This window comes from Tenrec ecaudatus, chromosome 7 (assembly GCF_050624435.1).
Source record: "Tenrec ecaudatus isolate mTenEca1 chromosome 7, mTenEca1.hap1, whole genome shotgun sequence".
Classification (NCBI taxonomy): domain Eukaryota; kingdom Metazoa; phylum Chordata; class Mammalia; order Afrosoricida; family Tenrecidae; genus Tenrec; species Tenrec ecaudatus.
In genome coordinates this window covers 40,833,251-40,848,414 of record NC_134536.1, presented here as the reverse complement: position 1 = coordinate 40,848,414, position 15,164 = coordinate 40,833,251, and the positions used below count along the sequence as shown (strand labels likewise).

Below are 15,164 nucleotides of genomic sequence, written 5' to 3'. Positions count from 1 at the left end.
AAAAACCAAGACACCAAGAAAAAATGTTTGTGGTTGTCTAGCTTTGTTAATTATCATGCCTGGTGAGGTGGTTATCCCTAAGTTCCAACTTAGTGATCCTTCAAACAAGACAGCAAACACTGCCTGGTCCTGTGCCATCCTCACAATTGTTAGGGTTGGGCAGACGGTGCCAATCCTACTCATTAAGGCTCTTCACCGTTCTCACTGGCCTTCTCCTTCAGCAAGCATCATGACTTTTCCCAGGGACCAGTCTCTGCTGAGTACATGTCCAAACTTGTGGGACAGTAGAGAGCTAGCAAAATCCAAGGAGTTCGTAAATGAGATGGACTGACGCACCAATTGGAACAGCGGTCTCAAACATACCAACGATGAGGAGGGCAGTCCAGGTATAGACACATACGGTTGTGATAGGTCAGGTTTCCTAGTAACAACCCCCTTGCAAAGCAGCCATGATCAGGCATTGAGCCAGGATGGACTTCCATAATAGGCTCACCTGGTTTTCCCTCGACTACTCTGGACCCTCAGTCACCTCACCAACCGCAGCCCTCTGCCCGCCTCTTCCACACTGGTTTCACAAAGCTTCTTTTCTTAGCATGCTCTCCTGTATGCAGTCTCCCTGACTTAAATGACCAACCATGTGCCAAAGAGATCCCAATCTCAAGTTCAGTCCACAATTCTTTGCTGAAAGCAAACTTCACACGCCAATTCCCCCTTTGGCATCCTTCCTCCATAATTCTGAGGTGTAATCCTTGTGACTGATTTTCATGTCCACAGGCAACAAGTCCTCGGGGTTTATTAAAAGAAGGTGCCAAGGGGTCTCTTCAGAAAAGCTTCAGGATTCTTAATGAAGCCAAGAAGTTAGCGAATAATGTAAAAGGTGAGTCTGGCCTCTGCTTATTATTATGTGCAATAGCATTTAGTATTAGTTTTAATGGGTAAGAGATCTTATCACAGTGTTGTAGGAATGTAATTATTTCAGCATGTTTTAAATGATGAATTATTGTGTGAATTTAAGGAAAGAAATACACTTTCTCATTCATTGTATAGCATTGTCTTCCGATCTCATTTTTCATTGGGTAAAGTTTCATAATTTTTAAACCTAGTTTCTATAGCATCACTTGCCTATAGTTAAAGGATGGTTGTTTTTAAAATGAAGTATAAATGTTTATGCCCGCCAAAACCTTCCTTGTATTGTCTTGAGAAGCAATAAACCAAGAGGAAATCACCCGGGTACATGTCATTCAAATGTCAGTGAAACTTTCCATTGTGCTACGTGAACACATTTCCTGAAAAGTTTCAAAGCTTGTTAATGACATTCTATAATGCATCTTATTCCCAATTCAATGATCAATGTTTATACAATATCAACACTGATAGCTGTGTAAATATGGCACATGTACATGTTTTCGTATCTAATATCACCTTATTTCTCTCTCCGGTCTCGTCCCTCATCGCTTTCTCACCCGTCTCTTTATCCTTACCTAACTTTCATAACCCTTCCATTTTATCCTCCATGGAACTCAAAACCACTCACTGTCATCAAGTCAATTCCAGTTCATCGCCCCCTACAGGACAGGGTCAGATTGCCTCTCTGAGTTTCCAAGACTAACTTTTTATGGGACTAGAAAGCCTTGGCGTTCTCCTTCAGAGTGGCTACTGTTTGACGACCTTGACATTAGCAGCCCAGTGCACAAGCACTACACTAGCAGGGCTCCTTTCCCACCCCTGCAAGCCCCTGTTTGTGTGGTATGACGTTTTTCCCATGGAATGCTTCATTTCCTTTTTTCTTAATCTTACTCCCTTCTATTAGATTTTAAGATTTATTTCAAATGAAATCTTCTCCAGGATCTCGAAGGCTCTGCCCATTTCCTATGCGCTGCACTCCGTGCCTAGGAAGTCCTGGTGGTGCAGCGGTGAGGCGAGGCACCCAGCAGCCAGCCCATCAGCCACTCCGTGGGAGAAACAGGTGCCAGTTGGGTTCCCTAACAATCACAATCTTGAAAACTTATGGGCAGGTCTCTGGCCTAGGAAACCTCCTCAAGCTGTAGGTTGTGATCACGTGTGTGGTCGTGTAACTGAGTGTGGGGTGTGTGACCAATTTGGCAACAGACAAAGGTTTTTGAGCACATGCTGACCAAAGATTAATTCAGAATCCAATGGGTAAGGAATGTGAGGGGTCTCTGAAAGTGCTTACCCACTTCGCGGATTTCCTGGGTGAAAGGGGGACTAGAGTAGAAGAGGGGTAAGAAGCCCTGCTTAGAGTCACTAGGAACTGGAATCAGCACAGCAGAACTGGGTTTGCTCTAGGGCTCTCTGAACACATTTCAGACACACTTGCCAAACCAGCATGGATTTATGTTTCTGTCTTAATGACATTAGAGATAAAAGCCTTTTTCATTCTGTAGTTCTAGTATATAGTGACTAACTCAAATTAATCACCTATATAAAATTATAATTTTATAGCAATACATATAAATATAAATTATATAACTTTGTATATAATATGTACATAAATTTATATATAACCTTATATAATATATTATATAAACTTTATATATATAGTATGAGCATTTATATATTGCTTCTTTACCTAAAAGAAGGATATTGACCTTTACTTATCTTAGGAAGTGAAGAAGTCTTAACAATTATTTGTCTTTGGCATGCTTTAATAGTCTTTGGTCTCCAATAACAAACGATATGAAATTACGATGTCTGCCTCCATTATAGATGGCACTCTTGAGAGGAAAATGCTCGGGATTGTGTGGGGGAACCCTGGTAGCATAGGAGTTATGCAACAGTTAGGCTGTGATCCCAAGGTCTGCAGTTCGAAACCCACTCCATGGGAGAAAGAAGGAACTTTTTACTCCTGTAAACAGTTACACTATCAGAAATGTACAGGGGCAGTTTTACCCTGCCACAGGGTCACCATGGGTTGGCATTAACTGGAGGGCAGTGAGAGTGGGTGAGTGTATTTATGATAAGTGAAGTAAGACTCTCTTTATAATTCTACCTAAGAAGTAGTTGTAAGCATAACACAAAGAGTGACTTTAAAGCCAAAAATTTGCTCCCCATTGAATGGGGGAATTGTGGTCACTTGTGTTGTGGTCACTCCTTCCTATCCCACTTGGCTATTGACTAAATGGTTAGCAGTTAAAATTTATCCAGTTGCTCCACAGCAGAAAAACCTGATGATGTTTTCCATAAAAATGTGTGTTGTTCATGCCACCCAGTAAGCTCAGTCTTCACTGAAACCTTATAGCGCAGAAGACAACTGCTCCATGGGGTTTCAAAAGCCGTGGAAGCAGGCTGCCATGCATTTCTCTCATGGAACAATTCAGGGTTCAAACTGCAGCCTCTGTCTTAATAGCTGAGTGCTTATTCACTGTGCCACCAAGATTCTTAAAGATCACAGAATGGCAACCTCGTGCAGCAGTTCTTCTCGGTCACACAGAGTCACTGTGGGTGCTCCTAACAGCCACCTTCCTGGTGGAAGCCCTTGCAAAAGGATAAGAACTGGAGGGGGGCCTCTTTTTGTTGTTGTTGCTGCTGTTTTGTTTTTCTTTTGCTCTGTCTTGTTTTTGTGCTTATTATTGTCTCTGCATGTCTATCTGGATAAGATAGGTGGGATAAACAATCCAGAGGAGAAGACAATAGGACTGAAGATTCCAGGGGGACTCAGGAGAGGGGGAAGTGGGGGAAAGGAAGTGGGTGTTAACAAACCCAGGGACAAGGGAACAACAAGTGATCCAAAATCCATGGTAAGGAGGGTGTCGGATGCCTGGTAGGGTTTGATCAAGGGCAATGTAACCCAGAGGAATCACTGAAACTCAAATGAAGGCAAGACATGATAGTGGGAAAAGAGGAAAGTAAAAGGAAATAGAGGAAAGAAATAGGAGGCAAATGGGCATTTATAGATGTCTAAATACAGTCATAGATATATTTAAATATATTTACATATAATGATAGGGAAATAGATCTATATACTTATAGTTATATGTTAAGTACTAAGGTAGAAGATGGACATCGGGCCTCCACTCAAGTCTTCCCTCATGCAAGGACACTTTGGTCTAATAACCTGGCATTCTGTGATGCCCAGCCTCCCAACATGATCACTGAAGACAAATGGATGCATACGCAAATGTGGTGAAGAAAGTTGATAGTGCCTGGCTATCAAAAGATATAGAGTCTAGGCTCTTAAAGACTTAAAGATAAACAAGCAGCCGTCTATCGGAGATGCAACAAAGCCCACATGGAAGAGGCACACCAACCTGTGTGATCATGAGGTGTCGAAGGGATCAGGTGTCAGGCATCAAAAACCCAGAACAAAAAAATCCTATCCATGTGAATGAGGGGGTGCATGGGGTAGAGACCCAAAGTCCATCTGTAGACAGTTAGACATCCCCTTACAGAAGGATCACAAGGAAGAGATGAGCTAGTCAGGGTGCAGTATAGCACCGACGAAACAGACAACTTTCCTCTAGTTCTTTAATGCTTCCCCCACCCCACACCCACTATCATGAGCCCAATTCTGCCTTACAATCTGGCTAGACCAGAGCATGTACATGGATACAGACAAGAGCTGGAAACACAGGGAATCTAGGACAGATAAACGCCTCAGGACCAATACTGAGAATAGCAGTACCAGGAGGAGAGGGGGGAGGGGGAAAGCGATCACAATGATCTATGTATAACCCCCTGCTGGGAAGAGTGACAAGAGAAAAGGGGGTGAAAGGAGACCTCAGTCAGTGTAAGACATGAAAAAATAATAATAATTTATAAATTACCAAGGGTCCATGAGCGAGGGAGGGGAACAAATGAGGAGTCGATAGCAGGGGCTCAAGTGGAAAGAGAATGTTTTGAAAATGATGAAGGCAACAAATGTCCAAGTTCGCTCACCACATGGCTGGATGTATGGATTGTGATCAGAGCTGTACGAGCCCCCAATAAAATGATTTAAAACAAAGAAATGGAGGAGGACCCTGAAGTGAGTCATCCTGGTCAGAGTCTTTATTTGTGCTGTGTTTTAGAAACAGCTGATATAATTTTCATCATGGAATTGTTACATTCAGTTGGATTTTAAAAAATATTCCCCGTAGATATTTTTATGGTGACTATTGAATTCTGAGGTGTCCCGTTCACACATAGGCTGAGTACCTTACTCCCCTCGCCTATCCACATCCCTTTACTTGCTTCTATTTCCCCTCAAAAATACTACTCTTGGAAAGATAAAGGAAGAATTGCAATTTTAGGGATTTTTCCAAGAAACTAATAAATCTAATGGTGTCCATGGTAGAAAGGACCAGGAAGCAGAAATGTTCCTTCATTTAAACGTCTTGTTTTGTACTCCAGGTAGTGCATTATTTAATGTAATGAAAACCCACAAACTCCTCAGGTAATAATTCCTCCAGAAAGCCAAGCCAAGGCTATGATGGAGATTGGAATGTTTTCTTGCTACATTATGACATTTCCCTGATTTGTGGCCAATTACCCAAGTTATAAAATGGCTGTTAATCAGGAAAATGCCATATATTACCACCAGGAACTGCTGAAATAGGCCCTACAGAGCAGAACTCTTGACAGCAGCTATTAAAATAGAGATTTAGTCATTTCTCTTTCTCTGGTGCCTGGAGTTAGAAGGAATAAAAATGGTGGGCTGATATGCCCTCCATATTTCTCAATCTTTGCTTGGTTCAATTCAGTCCAGTTCGCTTAGTTCATCAGCTTAGTCACAAATGACTTAGTGCTGCTCCCTGCCACTGTCATGCTGTCCTGCCTTGAGGGAGTCTCAACTTGCCAGAAGCTATTTGTCTTGCTTTTTAATTTTTGAATATACATCTGCTAAAGGTAAATTTGTCCTTGTGTAAGGCTGAGATCTGAAGCCAGTCCACATTGCACTTGTCTGTGGAGATGAAAATCATTTTGCTGATGGATATGAAGCTTGGCTGAAATTGATGATGGAAAGAATTAGAAGACGAATGAATGCCACTAGGTGAATTAATACTACTGTGTAGACACATAAAAAATTTTTATCAATAAAATAGCCAGTTGAAGTTATCATGAAATGTGTAAAGGTAAGGAATGAAGTATAGAATAATATATTAGAAGACTGAGGATACTACGATTTTAAAATTAGACTCTATATTTAATCTCTCTCTCCGCCTGGTTTTAATCCGCCTGACATTTACATATAAATATATGGATCCCGGATAGCACAAATGTTATGCTTTGAGCTGCAAACTGCGGAGTTGGTTGTTCAAACCCACCAGGCCCTCCATATGAGGCTATTTGTTCCTGTGGAGATGTATAGCCTCATAAGCCATAGGGAGCAGTTTTACTCAGTGTTACAGGGTCAGAATCAATTCAGTGGTTGGGGGTTTGATTCTAGCTTATTAGCATAACTTTTAAAATTCTATTTATTTCTTAACTTGCTCCTAATTTTTGCTTTTGTCCAGAATTAGTGCTTAGGAACAAATGAGTGCTCTTTCTGTAAAACAGATTGCACTCTCATGACAGCAGAGATATTCCCAAGCCTAGCATACTGAATTTGTAGATCACATGACAGAATCATGCCCATCACACAGAACAGTATCAAACATTACTCCACACATTCTTCCTTGGCCAATCTACACGTTGCTTCAATACTACTGTTTTCCAAGCACAACCTTTTACTCCAGAAGGATCTGTGATCATTTGTGTAATGCACTTGGAAATATTAATCTGTTGAGATTCTGTTCTTAGTTTTTACTAGAAAAAGAGAATAAACAGGAATACAAATGTTGGTAAACAAATGTATGATGTAAGAGTTAAATTTGATTAACTATAATTTTATTATTAGAGATACATACCTTTGCAAGTCTCATTTGGACCATTTTTATTAATTATGTGGCAAATTAATTATGCTAAATAATGGTCAATTATGTAGCATTTCCAAAAGCAGACTCTAAAAGGAAAATACAATCGGATCCACTGTCAGCTAACAATGTACTAAATAGACAAAGTCAAACCAGAGTTCCCTGATTTACTTGCCTTAGCCTGGAGAACAAAGCAATGGTGTTTACTGTTGATGAAATCACTGGTTCTTACTAAAGAGAGTTTATTTTCTCTTTGGGATATGAACGGAGAAAGCCCAAGTGGTCAAGCTAAGCTGGACCGCACGTAGGAGGAAAAATGGAAAGTGACAATGTGGAGGTAACCATGGACAGCAGGGGAAGATTTTCTTTGGCGATCTGTTCCATAACTCGCCATCAGACGGGGGCAGAGTACAGGACGAAGAGTTTCCAGAAAGATCTGTGTGTCATGCTGGCAAAGGACAACAGTCTGTCTGCGGAAAGAAAGATAATAAAGGGTGCCGCTGGAAAGCTCTTTCCGGTTTTGTTTGTGTTGCTAATCAGAATTTAAGAGAGACATGTATGCAAGCAAGTGCATCTAAACGAGAGATCAATATACTACGTTTGAGACAGAGAGATAAGGGTGTGAGCCTGTGGGAAGCCCGAGAATAGTTGTCTTCAAGGCATTACAACTGAATTGATTTTAAAAGTAATGTACACAACAAACAAGACAGGGGGACTGGAGTCCAGCATTAAATCTTCTCCGATGGGGATGAAAGATGGGTTTCCATTTCCACTCATTTGGTTACTCATTTCACAAGCCACTTGCCGCTTGCTGAGAGTTTCTCCTACAAGCGCTGGTGAGAGGAGCAGGAGAGGGAAAGGATGCTAAAAGTTCTGAGGGTCTGTAAAGCACTGGGCCCATCTCAGTCAAGGTCAAATCAGACCTTTGGGATCAAGGTAAATTTCCTCAGTAGCTGAGCTCCCTGGAAAGCTTGGGCCTGATGACGTGATGCCAGAAGCTCCCGTGACCAAACAGCCCAACTGTGCATATTTGTGAAATATAAGTCATCAGCTAGCAGAGACAGCCTTCATGTGCGGCAGCCGCTGGAGAATTGGGAGCACCGGAATTACATCAGGAAAAAGGCTAGATTTGTAGAAAAAATTTAAAAACGGGATGTTATCCCTCATCACTGTCACTAAAGTCAAGGATTGCCAACATAATATAGAGAATCTGAAGGATTTAAAAGAGTGCGAAGACTGGGCGTAAGAAGCGTATGAAACCAACCCAACTCCTGGGGCAGGAACAGTCGTCCAGATGTGGCCTGCTTCTATACCTGGTGCAGTTGCCCCTCTCTCCTCTAGTGATCCCAGGGAGCTCAACTGCAGGGCCAGATTCTTGAGAAATCCCACTGTTAGTAGATTAAGGACTATCCCAGTAGATGAAAAAGTATAGTAAGACAACTGGAGTGAAATTGTATCTGCAAAATTAATGTCTTTTACAAAGTGGACTGAAGACTAGTCTCAGAAAGATGGACATAAAGATGTCCCAGATGTCTGATTTTGCTAAACCGCTAGACCACTCCGGCATCCTTCGTGTCAATGCCACTCCTCCCCTTGATGCGTTCCATCCCATCTCAGGGTTGCACAGTCCTCGGCCATGAGCTCACAAGGTCTGAAGGTCATGTGGTGGAGGAGGGGGGACTTCTGTCTGGAGATCCCTCCTCACCCACAGGCCACAGAAGCTGGTGCAACTGGCCAGGTGCTAAACTCCAATCCAAAGAACTGGAGGTGGGGCTAGGCAAGTCAGAGGCAGGAGTCTGGAGCAAGGGAGCAAAATGTCTGAAAGTGAAAGCAAGTCGTGCTTGCTTTACAAACAACTAAACACACAAAAACTTTCACTACTATGAAGGCCATGCTGACGTTGGTGAGGCTCAAGGGCACACTGGGCCTTCCAGCAAGCAGGCTGCAGGAGGCCCCGGCCAGCGGTCTTTCTGGCATCTGATTCTGTTGTCACCAGCAACGCAGCACTCTTCCTCCGGACGCCCATGTTCAGTCGGAAAGGTCACACAGATGGTGTCTCTCTCAAAATGATCTCCTTAGAAACTGGATGGGAAAAAAATGAGACAGTGACTATATACTAATTAGTCTAATAATAGTCAACGTATGTAGATTACATGAAAACTTTTCAAGAATTGAATATTTGTGGGTTTTATATTGGCTTTCCCATCCCACATTTCAAATTGGAAGTCTACCTCATTGATAATTGGTTTAAACCACCCTCAGAAGAATATATATATGGTATGTGTATACCAGAACCAAAAGATCATGATTCGCAGCTTGGCTTGACCTCAGACAATCTTTGTATAATGATATGAACAGTGAATAAGGGAAATCTGGAATGTTTGCACTGATTTAACTTAAAAATCAACTCTATTGATAAAAAACTAAACTCATTGCCATACAATTGATGCTGATTCATGATGACCCTATAGGGCAGTGGTCTCAACCTGTGGGTAGCTACCCCTGTGGGGGTCAAACAACCCTTTCACAGGGATCCCCCAATTAATAACAGTAGCAAAATTACAGTGATGAAGTAGCAATGAAATAATTTGCTGTCTACTTGAGTCCTGGGTATCAGCTCCTCATTTTTCCCCTCCCTCCATGCTCCCCCCTCCCACATTACTCCACACAGGTAAATGATTAAGCAGATAAGAAAGCTAAATATTCTTCCATTAGTACAAAGACACCATGGGCTATAAATTTAAAACATCAATTAGCAGCCTAAGCTTGTGTTAGCATATAGAAAGATGTATTCCTGCAGGAAATGCTACTAGAGTTTAAAATGTGTGCCTTTCAGGAGAGACAGGCTGGAAAGAGACTGAGACAAATGGCCACCAGTTTTATTGGAAATCTTCTAATACTGTTCTGCTTTAAAACTCTGTGCCTTATTTTACTGCAAATACTTAATACTGAGGAAGATTTGTGCTTTGATTCTACTGTTTTAATTACTTAAGACAAATTACTGAGGCAATTTGGGAGACAAGACTAGACAGGCGAGTCAGTCATGTAGTTGGGATAACGGTCCATTCTGGGTTATGGTAGCACCGGATGTCTCGGAATGTAGTGGTGCCCCATACGCTTGTCAACGGCTGATCTGACAGAAGTGGATCACCCAGTCCTTCCTCTAGGGCATCTCTGTTTGAAGATAAATGACCAGCTCTTTGGTGAGCATCTGAGTGCCTAACTGTATGGAGAGGATCTCCTACATCTTGCTCCAAATATCATGCAACGGACTCTAAGAAGTTGCACATATATCTTCTATCTCCCTTACGTCTTTCCTTTGTGGTTGGCATGGTTAGTCCCAAATATTAGAAAGATAAGGTTCAGAGAAAAGGAAGAACTAGTTACAGTCTGTGCTGTAACAGTGCTAGAATTAGTGAAGTCCAGAGATCAGCTCAAATCAGTCTGCCTCTAAAGTTGATATTTTTGAAACTTTAGGCTTCCTCTGATAGAGATCAGAAGGTAGCATATTATTGATCATGATCCTAATAAATCATTGATACATGAATAAGTGATTGGATGAATACCTGAAAGAAGCAAAGAATCACTCATTAATAAAGCTGAAAGTCAATTTCAACAAAATGATTTCATGAGGATCCTATGCCTATCCCAGACTTGTTTCAGGATTGATAATTAAAGCCTTCAAATATTGCCCTATCCCCTGATTCAGAAGGACCATTGGAACCAAAGTGAAACACAGTAATAAGATATTGAAGTTATAGGCCGTTAGTAATTTTTCTACCAATAAATCTTGAAAGGAGGAATTCTTTCATATTCTTCATTCCATTTTAAGCCTGGGATCATTTCTTACTAATTTGTAGTGCTTTCTGCTTTTATGCTCTGGTTGCCACATGGTGACTCATTACTCTAATCCCGAGAAGGACAATATTTTATCAGTTAAATTGTAAGAGCTAAATTTGCATATCTCTTCTGATATATCAGGAAATAGTTTGGATTTAAGTTCCAAGTAATATGAAACCCAAACCAATACTTAGCTAGATGAAGTTTCCATGTGATCAGATCAGAAATAGAAATATACAGCAGCAACATGTTTTAAAATAAGTAGTATAGTGTGTTTATGAAAATAATGTACAGGATCATTAATCTATTAGCAAGACCATTTCATGCTATTTGTAAAAAAAAACCCTATATTTTATTAATGATCAAAGAAATGACCTTGGTATGCATATCTTATATAAATAGTTCAGCGTTACCAGTTCCAATTTATCTAAATTCTAATTCACTTTTCAGTATCAGGAAACTGGTTAACAAATAAACTTTATTATTCATCACAGTGACTTTGAAATCTGTCCAGTGGTTTGCATTGTGCTGTGTCTATCTTGTGTAGTTTAATGGCCATGTGACAAAAGGAGGTGACATGAAGTCAGAAATGTCCAAAGTCTGTACACATTCCTCTCTCTCTTCCTTCCCTTCCCTTAGGAACCTTGTCTTTCTCAAACCCAGTCCTGGATTTTTACCTTCCAGACTGTAGAAGGAAGGCAAAGGATAGCCCAAGAGGCTGTGTTTGTATGAGGTAGATGGAGAGAGAACTATGGAATTTGCTGGCTTTGATATTTAGAGAAAAGGAAAAGTCTTGGTTGCGGCTACTGGGTCCGAGAGCTGAGTGAGAAAGGAAAGGCAAGTCCGATGGCACAGATGATAACTCGGGCAGAGGGTCTCTGAAATGTGTAAGGATGGAGCTGGGCTTTTTCTATCCATCACGATGGTTCTTTGATTATATCACAACACTAACCAGACCATATGCATTCTTCTTTATCTTTTGGTCATAGGTTCTGCTGCATATGGCTTCTAATTTAAAACCAACCTCGTCCTGATTATTTTTCTGGGTCTTCGTTGTTATTTCAGTTCTAGGTTCTCACTTAAAACTTAGCAATTCTCTGCACAACTGCGACTCATCTGAGTCTATTGCCAACGCTTATAAACATTTAGACTGCCTTTGAGAAGTTCCTGAAGCTACTTTAAATTCCCTGTCATTGAGTTGATACCTACTCACACCAAACCTATCAGGAAGGGTAAAACTGCCCCTGCGAGTTTCCGGGACTGTAAAGTCCCTACCTGCTGCCACCTTTTTTTCTCCTGAGGAGGGACTGGTGGTTTTGAACTGCTGACCTTGTGGATCACAGACTGATAACAGGGGAAAAATGAGATCAGGGTGCAAAAAAGGATAAATTAAGAACAAATTAGAGCAAAGTGGCTGAAATAGAGGAATAGGATTGGGGTCAGAATAAAAACATTTTGACATTCTAGTACAGAAAGCAGAGGATCAAAATGACTGCTTTGGAATTTGAAGGAAAGCGGTAAAATGCTCTTCAGGCCAATCTTTCTTCTGAATAATTGGCCTGATTGTGTAGCCAATATCTTCTATTAGGATTCAAGAAATAGTACAAACCCATGATGCCCTTTAAATTAATGATTTTTTTCACTGGACATGAATAACTTGCCTGCTGGATCATTTTGAATGCTTCATTATTTAAGAAATCAAATTCAATCAAGAAACTAAGAAATGAAATTTGTACAGTTCTATTTACTTAATTGATGAATACTTCCCAGTTAAATCAAAAGAGCATCCCTCCCTTTCATGATAACTATTCTCTCAGAATATCTACACATGTAACAGTCATACTCAGAGCAGCTAATTTCAGAAAGTTAACTTGTGGTAAACTGCCTAAAGATTTTATTTTCCCACAAACAGTGAAAACAACACAAATAGAATAAGAGAGGTGAATTGTGATTGACTGACAGAGGAAGAAGACTAATTAATTGGAAAGCACTAGAATTGAAAATATTCCTAATACTAGTGACTGAAATGAACACATTGATTTTTCTGAGCCACGCTTTGCTGGGATATGTTGTCCCTTGTTTTTCTACGCGGCTGGTCTTTTGTTTGGAACTTTGAAGCAGATACTACGGTTGCTGTATGCACTTCCATCAAGTGCATCCGACTCATAGTGATCCCACAGGACAGAATGCAACTGCACCTATGGGTTTTGCAGACTACAGGTTTTTACTGGCATAGAAAGCCTCCTCTTTCTCCAAAGGAGCAGATGGCAGTTCTGAACCGCTAACCTGGTGTTTAACAGTCCAACACATAACCCACTCCTTTGTAAACACTGGGATGTGTTTATCTTTCTACTGAGTCTTGCTTTCTGCTTACGCTTTCTACAGTAACCTAGTGGCGAAGTCGGTTGGTCTGTGATACCCGTTATGTAGACTAGAGCGGGCCACTAATTGATATGTTCAACCACTCTTTTTTTCCCCATCTGGAACACTGACGGTTAAGAATCTTCCGCCTGGCTTCCTTTCCCTTTTCCATTCTTCCCATAAGGGAGTCACTGAAGGGCAGCACCATTCTCCAGCCGCCCGTGGCCGCACAGCGACTCAACAAGGCCGTCCTGCGAAAGGGTCAGCTGTCAACCACATGCAGACTAGGCCGGCTCCATTATGTGAGCAGTTCTCTCTCTCTCTCTCTCTCTCTCTCTCTCTCTCTCTCTCTCTCTCTCTCTCTCTCTCTCTCTCTCTCTCTCTCGTGTTGTGTTCTCTCTTCAAAACCACAAATAAAGCAAAACAAAACAAATTTCCACTGAGTCCATTCTAACTCCTGGGGCTCCTGCAGGACAGAGCAGAACTTCCCAAGGGGTTTCCAAGGCTGTAAATCTTAGAAACAGATAACAGCGTTTCTCACAGTGGTTCAGACCCCTGGTCTTTTGGTTAGCAGGTGAACACGGGATCACTGCCTCTCCACGCTCCGTCTGTTTGCTCGGAGGACCAGGGAGTGAGAGCAAGAGCACTCTTCCCAAGGCAGCATCTGTTCTCAAGGGTTTTAAATCAGAGGACAGGAATATATGCACAGAGCAAACATTGTAACCAGCACAAGAAGATATAATCAAGCATAATCTCTAAAATAAAAACTGCCTGGACTTAAACCCTCGCTCTGACATTTGCCAACCACGTAATCTTTGGGGAATGACTTAAATTCTGTAACCTTAAATAAAGTCCAGTGTAAAATGGCAGCGGCAACGGTGCAAACTCTATTGAGTGGCTGTGAGAGTGGCGTGGTGGTTTACGCATTGGTCTGCTAACCTAAACTGACAGTCCCTAAGCTAGTGCAGAGCACACACACAGTAACAACCGACTGGCCACGGTTATGTCGCCCCAGCCCTCCCACTGTCTGGGCACTCCCTTCACTGCCCTTCCTGACGTCTGCTTGGTACTTGGCGACGCTGCCTTTTATTTATACTTTACCTTTCTGTGTTGCTAATGAGCACAGTGGATCAACACGGCGGCTGCAACAAGGGCCTCAAATATAAGAAGAACCAGGAGGAGGGAGCGGGCCCAGCAGTGTGTTGTTCTGTTGTACTTCGGGTCACTGTGAGTCAGCACCGACTCAAAGACACCTGACGACAGCAGCAGCAACAATGAGAAAATCAACATGTGCGTCTCCGGGGAACAAACACTATGCTACAATAGCTGCTTAAATCCAAAGGATGGCCTGCTTTCATCCAGTTGGGAGAGTTCAACTTTTTTGTGTGAGAAGAATCGATTTTACATCTGTCGTTCCCTCCGGTTATTGACCAACAAATGACGTAAGCAAAAAGAGGACAGATGACTTCCATTTCCCCCTTAAGGTGCAGTTGCGGTTCTGATGCCACTTAAGTGGGATTGCTAAACACACATTCTTGTATCAGCAGATCGGATATTTATTTTTCTTTTCCTAGATGGTCTCATAACGCTTACTCTTTGTATTGTTATAGTCACAACGTTGTAGCTAATCATACACTATAAACCCGCCTCAAGCTGGAGGGAAACTAAAAACTAGGAAGAAGTAGCTGGAAGCTACCACTCCAATTATCTCTAGCAAATGATAATTTTTGATTGTTGATGGAAGTACACTAAAAGGAAGATAAGCTAAGATAAGGTCCATTGAAAGTCAGTTTATTTTTAAATATAGGAAATGATCTCTTCCCACCCCCCGCCCCCGAAATATGCTGAAAGCTTCTTTCCCATTTATTTCATTTTTATATGTTTCCAATGGGGCTTCAAACCAGTTTGAAGAAATTCAGGAATGGCCAATGGAAATAAGAGGCTAACTCCTTGCATAACAACCAAAAAACTCTTAGCAACCAGATTTGAAACCTGGCCCACTCAGGGAGGGCAGCTGACCGAGCCACTTTGCATTTGTCCATGTAGCAGCTGCCATGTCAGTGTTAGACCCCTGCCCGCTTCCTCCTTGGAAACTCAGCTCACCAGAAACGT

At 41.7% G+C, this 15,164-nt stretch overlaps 1 protein-coding gene across 1 annotated transcript in view; it reads left to right on the top strand.

The window, feature by feature from the left end:
- Positions 1 to 15,164, top strand: part of LAMA2 (laminin subunit alpha 2) — a 636,281-nt gene that overhangs the window by 543,989 nt on the left and 77,128 nt on the right. The window contains exon 41 of the mRNA XM_075554570.1: positions 775 to 877. Within this exon, the coding sequence (XP_075410685.1) occupies positions 775 to 877 (103 nt within the window). The remainder of the gene's footprint in view (positions 1 to 774; positions 878 to 15,164) is intronic.